The sequence below is a fragment of the Triticum dicoccoides genome, chromosome 7A (assembly GCF_002162155.2).
Source record: "Triticum dicoccoides isolate Atlit2015 ecotype Zavitan chromosome 7A, WEW_v2.0, whole genome shotgun sequence".
Lineage (NCBI taxonomy): Eukaryota > Viridiplantae > Streptophyta > Magnoliopsida > Poales > Poaceae > Triticum > Triticum dicoccoides.
This window is the reverse complement of record NC_041392.1, coordinates 700,236,148-700,247,447: the sequence shown is the minus strand read 5'-3', so window position 1 is coordinate 700,247,447 and position 11,300 is coordinate 700,236,148. Positions and strand designations below refer to the sequence as shown.

The 11,300-nt window shown below is 47.7% G+C and overlaps 1 protein-coding gene across 1 annotated transcript; it reads right to left on the bottom strand.

Moving 5' to 3' along the window:
* Positions 1 to 307: 307 nt before the first annotated feature.
* Positions 308 to 8,522, bottom strand: LOC119333935 (B3 domain-containing protein LOC_Os12g40080-like). The gene is made up of 7 exons (XM_037606646.1): positions 8,330 to 8,522; positions 3,163 to 3,317; positions 2,100 to 2,391; positions 1,822 to 2,012; positions 1,372 to 1,726; positions 1,061 to 1,254; positions 308 to 753 (listed from the first exon to the last, which is right to left on the bottom strand). The coding sequence occupies exons 1-7, from the start codon at positions 8,520 to 8,522 to the stop codon at positions 484 to 486; spliced, it is 1,650 nt and encodes a 549-aa protein (XP_037462543.1). The 3' UTR covers positions 308 to 483.
* Between the last annotated feature and the right edge of the window lie 2,778 nt (positions 8,523 to 11,300).

The following is an 11,300-nucleotide window of genomic DNA, read 5'->3' as shown; positions in this document are numbered from 1 at the left end:
ATCTTATAGATGACAACATCATCTGGGACCCTTTCTTCTGCTCTTTTTTAGTGAACGCAGACTTGAGTGCTCTTTTGCTTCTTTTTTTTTTTGAGTTGAGTGCTCTTTTGCGCATCTACTTATAACAATTTCATGTCATCTTGCACAGTATCACTATTCAGGTAGTACCTTTGCAACAATTCTAACTAAAAAAAAAAGGCACAACCTAGTCCCAGCTGAAGAAGCATCACATGGGAGTAGGAAACACAACACAACAGGATTTTTTGTCACCTCACTAGAGAGAGAGAGAGAGAGAGAGAGAGAGAGATGGTGGAAATCTGAATCATCACTAGTTAGTTATAGGTAGTTGTTCATGAGGTGGCTGCTAAACAAGCAGCAATACAGGGATCAGCAACAATAGCACAAGGAGTCAGCAAAAGTGTAGGGTCCATCAGTTAGACACAGGCTCTATCTAGCATCAGGCCATTCTTCAGTCAAACTCTCTCATGGCGCCGGTATATCCGACTTGCGGATCACATGGACCTTCATCGTGAGACTGCTCGTGTCCGTCAGTTCGAAGAGGCAGATGTCATCTTCCTCCAGCCCGACATCCGAGATGAATTTCGGCCAGGCTCCTCTGTCGATCCACCAAGTTTTGTTAGATTTCCTCAAGCCCAACATGCAGTCCCAATCCCTGTCGTCGCCGTCCAGCAGGAGGCGGAGACGTCCTGGCTGGGTCAGGAGACATGCCGAAGCATACTCCGGGCCCAAGTACTGCCCAAGAGCGCGAAAGAGTGTCAGATACGACGATCAGCCTTGGATCAATGGTTCATTCCGCAAAAGGAAGAAAAGTTCATTGCTTTATATATGAAGCGGGGCGAAAGCCTTTCTCCGGTAAAAAGGAAGAAAACTGCGCATTTTTTTACTTCAAAATTGCAGTGGCAAGTTTTTTAGGTGAGAAATGGGTTATGTGCGTGTGAGTTTGACTGTTTGAAAACGCAATCGCAAAAGTAGTGGGGTGACAAAACAAAAAACCGACTACAGGTTATACGTATTGGTTGTGGTATCGATCTGAACTCACCAGAGAAGTTTTGGTAACAACCTCACTGGAGCTAACCACTTTAACAAACACAGGAAATTGGGAACCAATTGCCCGAACCCTCTCTTCGACTTTCTCTTTCTGTTGGCTATGTAGAGGGGTCGATTGGGTTGATATGTAGTTGTTGGACCTAGGAGCTTGTAAACCTGCTTCATTCGACTCGCGAGCTTGGAGTCCTGAAAAACATTCCATGCTTACTTATGGTGTTCACACAATGAGCACAAAAGTCATCCAAAATGTGGTGAAATGAAGAGAAGGAATGCACATATATGGCAGCTGTGCATTGCTCTGACCTGATTTAGCCCAACCGAAGGATGTTGAAGCCGTGTTCTGAGCTTGTGCACGACGGCCTTCTCTGGAAACGTTTGAAGAGTTTCCCGTGTCAAACCAGGTTTTCTCACAACCGCTCGGGTCAAGGACAAGAACTTCGAGCTGGGCTTTCCCCTTGCTTCTAAAGACGAGGAGGTCGTTGTCTTGCATGCGGTGACCATCTACAAAATGACTCAACTTAGATTGGAGGATTACTTGATCGTCACCATGCTTGCTTGCGCCAACAACATATATCATGTCGTTGCTATGGGCTTTGAGCTGAATTGGAGCTTCAGTTATCCCCTCTTTGAAACTGTCCAAAAGCGTCAAGGGTATGTACTGCAAGAACACAAGCTGGGATTAATTAATAGCCTATGGATCGGTCGGAGTCACAGACACAAGCAGGAAATTATGTGGGGAAGGATGTAACTTACAACATGGCAGTCCCCGTTGGCATTCCTTTTGTTCACAGCTGCCACATGCAGACGAAATTCAGACCTCATGCTTCTCTGAGCTAGTTCTAGCACTTTCTTCTCTTGTTCATGGCTTAGCCTGGTCCCAGGGAATGCGGTATAGTCAATGTTGATTGGTGTCTGAACATGTGCAGGATCAGGCACCACTTGTTCTGCACATCAAGAAAAAAGAGTGTTATAACCATCAGAAAAGCGTTACCAAAAGCACTCGACGACTTGAAGGTCCTAATTGACTTCACCATTCGGCACATGACAATCACGAGGAGGTGGTGGAGAAGAGTTGCCGTGACCGGGTGAATCGGATATGTGAACCTCGAAGCTGGAGTTCCCACGGTACACAAACCGGATGGAGGAGTTTTGTTCTATGTGATGCACCTTGACAAAGTCGTGCCATCCAGACCTAAGAACAATGTCACCAAACTCCCAACCGATTTTAACAGGGTACACACGGCCATCAGGAGCTTCAAGTTGGATCTCCTCGAACTCAGTGATCAAGTTTCTCAGATGGCTTGCAACCGGCGGTCGTATGCGCTGTCCAAGGAGAAGAAATGTACACTTGGTTATTTAGAGACATATGTTTCACTGGTTGTGGGAAATTCAGACAGAAAGAATTCAGGTTGCAGGATTACTGTAGAATGAACACTTTGATGGTGCAGAAAGCTGAGAGCAATGATCTTAAGTGGCAAGTGGATCTTGCTTAGCTTGATTTATCTCAAGCACAGGAATAACAATCTAACCTTGACAATCAATTATCTTACACATTCAGAGGTCAAATACTTGGATATCTCCACTACTCTATAGTCCTATCAAAAATGTGAATACTTTTTTGCAAGAAAATATGGGTAACATGTCCCTGGTTCAGTTCAGCCTTAGATTCTACTAGTTCAAACAATATATCTGGTAAAATTTTGGGGCTTCAGGAATCTGGACACATTGGACATATCAAGAAGAAACTCTTTATTAGGATCAGACAAATTTTGGGGGCGCCATATTTGCCATCTACAGTACATTGCAGGTAAAATACTAGTTTCTGTATGTGAACTGAACTTAAAGATGTTTAACCCGTGAGCTGAAATCCCAGAGAAAGGAAATAATGCCCGTCTCCCTGATATTAATGGACTCATAAATCTGAACTTTGCCAAGAATGAAGAGCATCAGGCACCAAGGGTAGAACGAAAACCAAACATTATTTTTCAGCGAGATTCTGACCATTACCCCAACCAACACTATTCTCATGACGACAGAGTACAGACAGACAGACATCGGAAGGGAGGGAGGAAGGAAGCGACATTGAACCCGTACCATATGGTCCGCGAAATCGTCGCCGGCGACGAGGGAGAACTGCCTCGGGTGGTCGCCAGCGTGGCTCCAGTAGCAGTGCAGCCTCCACCACTCGCATTCCTGGCAGCCGTCCGCCCCGCGCTCGCAGCCCTCCGCGTCGCAGTCCTCGCCGCAGCCTGACAGCCGGTGTGCCAGCGCGAGCAAGCAGACAGCCGTGAGAAAAATCGAAAGAGAAGAAAAAAGAGAGGCGTTTCTTGCTGACCAGCAGGACGAAGAGAGGCTTGCCCGGCCGGAACCATGGAGCGGCCGTACCTTGGTTAGCTCCGTTCATGTCCATCCGGCGCCGCCGCCGCCGTGGGGAGTGGAACGGAGTGGGTGTGTCAACCCCGGCCGGCGGCCGGCCCGGCGTGGGAGCAGTCCTTGGGGTTGATCGTTTTGGGCAATTGGTGGGGAGGGTAAAGCTGCTGCTGCTGCACGCGGCGCGGCGAGCCGGAAGAGGAAGCGAGGCACGTGACCGCTAGTGCTCTACCGTGTGTATCTCCTCCCTCTTCAATTATTTACCCACCCAAGTACCCAACGCCCAACGGCTGTAAAATCACAAGTAGATAGGCATCAATCCTACTCCACTGGTGCCTACAATATATGCTAGTAATAGGAACATCTTCTCACTTAGCTCATGTTTCAACATATGTTTGGTTTGGCAGGAGCTCATGTTTCACTCTGGCCAGGCCGGCTCATAATGCATTTCATTCATTTTAGGGAAAAGAGTTTTTTTTTTAAACATGTGTGAAAAATCCACGAGTTTTAGAAAAGGTATTGAAAGTTCGGGTCCGGTTCGGATCGTACGGGTTCCGTTTGACCGGTTCTTTATATGTGATTATTATCATCCTTTCGAACAGAAAAAAGGGAGGTTTCCTCGTGTGGCGTGGATTTTTCTTTGCGTCATGTGATGTAAAAAGGAGCATAACCAATTGAGTGTTTATGCGATTATGAATACAAGTTTAGGTTTTGTCTTGAAGAAGGGAGGTATTGGATGGAAAGCAACCTTTTCTATTTATTTTTATGAATGAGACCTTTAGCACCGAAATTTAGGGTGTGTCGTGCCCCACGGTAAAGCTGGGCATGGGCAGCCCGGACCGAAAGCCCGACATTAGGGATGGGCTCGACCTCGCTTTTCTACCCAAAAAAGTGAAATGAGGGATTGTTTTTTAGAGAAATAGGTGTAATAATTCATCGGACCTAAAAAAGGGTGTAATGATTCATTAATTTGCCACAATATGATTTATGTAGTTTGAAATACAAAAGTTGTCTTATACCATGTTGCTCGGTTGGACAGGTGTCAGGCCCGGCTTCACATTTTTAGATCAAAACTCGGCCCCGTCCTTGTTTCTAACAAAACCTATCAATGTATTAGGTAATATATGAGGCCACTTGCTCCGCGCCTAAAGCATGGCATCTTCAATGAGCTTCGGCCTCAACTTTCTCCTCAAGAAAGAGTGAAATGGGGATTTTGTGTTTTTAGAAACACAGTTGTAATGGATCATTAATTTGTCCTGTGATGATTCATTTTGTATTTAAATATGGAATAATTGTTTACCATGTTACTCGGCTAAAAATATCCCAGACCTGGCTTGGCATTTTGTAGAGCTTAGCCCGAAACTCGGCCGGGTCCTTGTTTCTTGAAAAAACTATGCATGTACTAGGTTGTATGAGGTCACCATCTTTGCCTGTAGCGAGTTGTGAGTGAACAAACACACACTGGTCTGATTATTATTCAATTTAATCTGGCTACGATGCTAGGATGACAGGTTTAGAGCAAGGTTTTCTTTCCAAAAGTAGCTATTGTGGAAGTTTTAAAACATTGTTCACATATTAAATAAAAAGTTCCAGATTTTCCAAAAAATGTCGATTTTAATTTTTAATGGAATTTTAAAATTGTTCACAACTTTCTAAAAAATGTTGGCTAATTTAACGTTTCTACATTTCTAAAAATTTGAAAAACAAATAATGAATTTTACAAAATGTGCCTAAATTTTAATAAACCCCTTGAATTTAGAAAACGTTTAAAATATTCATGTAGTTTAAAAATTGTCAGTTTAAAAAGTGTCCCAGATTTTAGAATTATTTTTGAATTTTTAACAAGTTTGAAAATAAAAAATGTTCAAGATTTTTTCTAAAAAGAACACCTATAAGAAATGTGCATGATCTGTGTGCATGTGGTTTATATAGGCCATGTACCTGCTCGGTAAAGTGAAGCACAGATCTCAAGTATAGAATAGGTGGTGCATATAGACCATGTACCTGCCGGAAAATGCCAACGAAGGCCGAGCTCCACGGAGCTCGGTATTTTGGAAAGAATCAAAAGTCATATTTTGAAGTTTAAAAAAATTAAAAAATTCTATGAAACTGATATGATTTCCATACGCATGTGTGAAAAAATCATTTGAAAATTTTGTGATTTGTAGACTGTACAAAAAGAACAAATTTCCGGCCCAACAACAAAAATATCGGCCCATTTTAGAAATACATTTTTGTCTTTTTTCTGTGGCTATGAATCTTTGCACATATGCAATAAATATGTGTGAGTGTATACAAAAAATTTCACAAAGTGGAAATTCGTATTTTGAAAACAAGCTCCGTGGAGCTCGGCCTCCAAAAGCCCTTACTCATTTACCTGCTCAGTAAAGTGAAGCACAAATCTCAAGTATAGAATTGGGTGATGTACCTGCTCTGTGTTGGTACAAAATCCACACTATGATTTGTAAACGTCTTATATTGTGGAACGAAGGAAGTAGAACTTATTAGTACACATTACTGCACCACAATTACTTTACATGATATATAAATAATAATTAATCATACAAACAAATACATGGTCTCCTTCGGGAGCCTCCTTGTTTTGATCTCAATAATAATTACTTCGGAGACCAACTACTTGAGGAGCGCTCATTCAGTTTTCATATTTCCTTTTTTTTGACTTTTAGGTTTTCCACTGGCCTTTCTTAGCTTTTCGGAAAAAAAAGTGCGAAAAAACGATGGAGTTTGGAATTGTATTTTTGATTTCGTCGATGGTTGCACATATCAAGCCAACATAAAAATGATGGATATCGACCACATCTTAAAGCTTTAATGTGTTTTTCAACCCTCTGTTTTATACATATATTTTCTTTGAGCAAGAATGTTTTATTTTATACATATGTTAGAGTATCTCCAGCCGCGCCCCAACAGGCTCTCTCCAGGCGTTTTTGTCGCGCCGACGCCGAAAAAACGGCCCAGTCGCGCCCCCAGAAGCCCGTTTTTCGCCGGCTCGGGCTAAAACTGGTGCCGGCGGACCCAGGCCGAACCCGGCGCCCTGAGGGGCGCCTGGGGAGCCGTCACAAGCGAAAAGGGCCCGTGGGTCCGCCCTGTCGGCGAGTCGAGTGCCTCTTCCTGCCGTTTCTTGCCGCTTTTCCCCCACTTCCCTCCCGCTCGCCTTCCTCCCGCCATTCTCTTCCTTTCTCCCACCAAACTCCCTCCCGCTCGCCTTCCAGTCGGCCGCCATGCCACCGAAGAAGTACGTCGTCCCACGCGCGGCGGCAACCGCGACCGGCACCGTCGCCCAGTCGAAGCAGAGGAAGCCAAGGGCGCCGCCGTCCAAGCCACAGGGCATGCCAAATGCCGAATGGAGGGCGAAAGTTCAGCGACGCGAGGCTGTCACCGCCGACCGGCGGAACAGGGCCATCGCCAAGAAGGCCCGCGACAACGCGGCGCGCGCGGCTGCGGCTGCCTCATCGGTGGACCAGGCGGGATGATGAATCCACCCGGCAGCCACGCCCAGTACGCGCCCTGGGGACAGCAAGGCGCCGGTTCTCCGCAGCCATGGGGATCGCCCTCGCTGGGCTACGCCGACGGGGACGCGCACGGTGGGTTCAACCCAAACGTGACCTTCCCCATGGACACCCGGCCCAGCGCACACCCTCGCCCGCCTTCGTCGGCGTGCAGTACCCTCCATACAACTACTCGCCGCCCGCCTACGCGTCCTCACCGACGCCCCCTTTCCGCCGTGGCCCGCTGCCCTTCTCGCACCTCGGCAACACCGACGAGACCGAAGCCGACATGGACGACATCATCGCGGCAGGTTCGGCCGCGGCCGCCATGTCTCCCGGGTTCGTCACCCAGGACGAGACGGTGGATCTCAGCGGCGGCATGGACGGCGAGCTCGGCTACGTCTACGGCGAGGACGAGCAGGAGGCGTAGGAGAACGAGGAGGAGGAGGACGAGGAGGAGGAGGAGGAGCCGGCGCCTGTTCCGACGAAGGGGCACAAGAAGAAGAAGCAGGCGGCCAGGCCAGGCGAGCCGCGCATCAAGTGGGCGTCCAAGGAAGAGGAATGCCTCGCCGAAGCATGGAAAGTCGTCTGCCTCGACCCGACCACCGACACGAACCATAGCTTCGAGATGTACTGGGACCGCATCAAGGCCGAGTTCGACGAGCGGAAGCTCGTCAACCCCTACTTCAAAGGCGTCAACATGCAGCGCGGCTCCAAGGCGATGGCGAACCATTAGGGGCGTATCCAGGGGGCGTGCAACAAATGGCATGGGGTCGTCGAGGAGGTCGCGGCTCGTCCGGAGAGCGGTGCCAGCGTTGAGGATCAGGTATGCCACGCCGTTCTCCCGCCTCTCTTCGTCGTCTACGCCCGCCAACTGTTTGTTCCTCCGTGCAGTTGCTGCGCATGTTCGCCCTGTATCCGCATGACAACCGCGACGCCGAATTCAAGTACCTCCACGTTTACAAGCGCATTGACAAGTGCGAGAAGTGGGCGGAAGTCCGGCGCACCCTGGACAAGGCCAAGGAGACATACAAGCCGGACACGCCGACTCCGGGCGCGTTAGAGGGGCGACCGGACGGCAACAAAGGGGCCAAGAAGGGGAAACACGCCGACGCGGCTACCGCGCGAGTGCAGGAGTCCATCGAGCATTACTTCGCCGACGCACAGGCCCGGGCCGTCCTGCGTGAAGAGAAAACCGCGGCGCGGTGGTCGTCGTTGCTGATGAACAGCGCCATCAAGCTCGACCTGCTGCGGACCAACGTCGCCGCGAAGAAGAGGAACACCGACCTGGCTTTTCTGATGGGCGGGGCGGACATGCTCCAGAGCAACGACGAGAAGCTCAAGGCACATGGTGGAGCGCGGCCTCATCCTGAACCAGCTGCCGACGACGTCGACGCCAACTCCCGCGCCCACGCCCACGCCGCTGCCAAGCCTGAGTGATGACGCCTCCACGACGCCGCCCAGCAGCACCGAAGCCGCGCCGACACCGCCCAGCACCGAAGCAGCTCCTACACCGCCGAGCCCGCGCACGCTGACTCCGCCGACGCATGAAGCCAACCCCGCCGAGTGATTCATTGCGCACGCGAACTTGCGGCGCTCTCTTTTTTGTACGCCAGGCTACATACGATCGCCGAACTGTGACTTGCGATCGCCGGATTTGTGGCGTCTTTTGTGATGAGCGGGAACGACCAAGTTCGAATTTTCCGCATCCTGGAGCCGGCGCCTGGGGGCGTGACTGGGAGCCACCATATTCTTATTTCTACTCCCTCTGTTCCGAAATGTAAGTTGCTGGAGCGATCCACGTACAAAAAATTTTCACGTTACGAGATTTTTCTACTTTCCCAAAATGCCCTCCCACCGCTCCACTCGCTCCCTGTCTCGTTCCACTCGCTCCACTCCACTCGTCTGCCTCCTCACGCCCGCCACTCCCAAATCCCCTCCTCTCGCCCGCCTCTCCTCTGCTCCCGTCGCCGGTCTCTCCTTTCCTCCCAAGAACGCCGAACTCTCATTTCCCCCTGTCGTCGCTAGCTTCCTCCCACGGCGTGACCCCGTTTTCTCCCACGGCGGGCGCCAGAAATCCAACACGCCGAGGTCAAAAGACTACCTTTTTAGCACCGGCGACGAGCTTCTGGGCGGCGGAGGCGCTGGGTTCGTGTGCGCTAGCGCTGGATCCGCACGCGTCGATGATGGATCCGCGTGCCCCGACGCCGGTGACGAAGTCGCGCTGGATGTGGAGCAGCGTCGCGGCGGCGGAGCAACGGAGCTGCAGCGGCGGGGCGACAGTGGAGCGCCTACTCACGAGCTGAACCTCAAGGTAAGGAATCTCTCTCCATGGCCTGGCCACTCACAGGGGTTAATGAGTGCGCTGGATGAGGAGGCGGCCGTGTAAATGTTGTTGTACTTAGCTGCAGATGTTCTTCTTAGCTGCAGATGTTGGTGTACTTATCTGCGGTGGTGCAGAGGATTTTGTTCTTCCTGTGAACATTAGTTGAACTATGCTTCCTGTGTGACCTGCCAACAAAATCCATATTGGAGGAGCTGTGAAAAGTGAAATGTAAAGGAAATTAATCCATATTTTTGTACTACTCCAAATCTGAAATGTTTAGATTTGTTTCTTAGATGTAGATTTCTGACAAAAGGGAGTAGGAGTATAGCACTAGCTTGCACTGCAGTAGCTTGAATTGATAATTTGGAGTACTCTAGTGATGCTTGCTTAAAACTAGAGTAGCAGTAACTTGTGCTTTTGCAGCAGTGTCCTCCCTTCCTCTCTTCTTTTCAGTAAAGTGTACTCATGTAGGAGTATAACTTAAACTTGCATTAGCAGTAGCAGTTAACTTGTGCTTGCATTAGCAGTAGCATTTTTCTTGCTGGAGTAGAAACCTTTTTATGTTACTCATGTAGCCCTGGAGTAAATTGTCTTCTTCTCTCCTTAGAAAATTTGTACTCCAACTTCTGTAGTTTTGTCATGGTGCAGCTTCTGTAGTTTTGTTAAACTTCAGAAAATTTGCCTTAGTTCTACATGTGCTTCTTCAGAAAATTTATGAAGACAAAATTTAGTTTATGAAGACAAAATTTAGTTTGTGTAGCTCGCAGCTGCCCCCGCGCTGAATTTAGTTTACTGAATATCGCTGATGAACATATCTGCAGTAGGTCTCTGCCTGGTGAACTGCAACACTGTACACTGTGTCACTGCGAGGGTAAAAGGTTTTTTTTGACTGAATTTGGTGTTAACTGTATCCTTGCAGACAATTGGATTTATCGCCGGGCTAGTGCTATGCTTGAAGTCACTGGTCATCGCCTCATGGAGTCATGGGCGACGGGGCCCTCTAGAGTTCACGCAGAGTTATCTCGAATTGATGGGGTAAGATAAGGTCAACTGATCTCTGTCTGTCTACCTGTCGACCATAATTTCAGATGTCTGTTGTTTTGACAGGGATATTCAGTGTTTATTCAGCCACACTTGGTGTCTTGTGTTTGATCTCTTTGCAATGCAGTAACGGCACGACACCCTGAATCACCCACATCGTGGGAGGACACCTGACACAAGGTAGTTAGAATTCCTTGTTCTGTTTAAAATAAGGCATGTGGTTGGGGTATGTTGCTTAGAGTAATTTTGAACAAGATTTAACTTGTCAATTTTGCTTGAAGTAATTTTGCTTGGAGTATTTTCCAGCAACTATTATGAACATGCAAGTATTCTGAACATGAAACTGTTCCTTTAATTTTTCAGCAAGTATTATGAACATGCAAGTATTATGTCTTCATTTTCAGTAGCGGAAGCAAGTTGTGCATGCTTTAACTTCTCTTCTCTTCTTCTATTTTGACCACTGAAACTTTAAACTGTTCCTCTCCTACTCTTCTCATAAGAAAATTTTCATACTCCTCTCCTTTACTCAAAACAAGGAGTACAAAATGAGGAGTACAATACAAATAAAAAAACGAAAACTTATCACAACAAGGAATTACACAAATGATCATACACATGAGGAGTTCAAATGATCATACAAATATATTTTTTCAAAACTTATCACAACAAGGAGGTACACGAAATGATCATAGTACAAATGTTGAGTTTACAAAATTATCATAGCCACATCTCATACAAATGATCATAGTCACTTCTCATACAAATGATCATAGTCATATCTCATACTCCACACAAGCCTTTTGCAAACATGTCTCGACAAGCAACTCCTCAAGCATCTCAACAAGCATCTCGACAAGCAACTCCTCAAGCATATCAACAAGCATCTCGACAAGCATCTCGACAAGCAACTCCTCAAGCATCTCAACAAGCATCTCGACAAGCAACTCCTCAAGCATATCAACAAGCATCTCGACAAGCAACTCCTC

Bases quoted from the DNA above. Each gene is read 5' to 3' on its own strand.
- LOC119333935 (XM_037606646.1), bottom strand. From the start codon at position 8,522: ATGAATCACTCGGCGGGGTTGGCTTCATGCGTCGGCGGAGTCAGCGTG. The intron at 2,013-2,099 runs GTGAAGTCAATT...CTTGATGTGCAG, and splicing joins TGATTGTCATGTGCCGAATG to AACAAGTGGTGCCTGATCCT. The intron at 1,727-1,821 runs GTAAGTTACATC...GTGTTCTTGCAG, and splicing joins CCAACGGGGACTGCCATGTT to TACATACCCTTGACGCTTTT.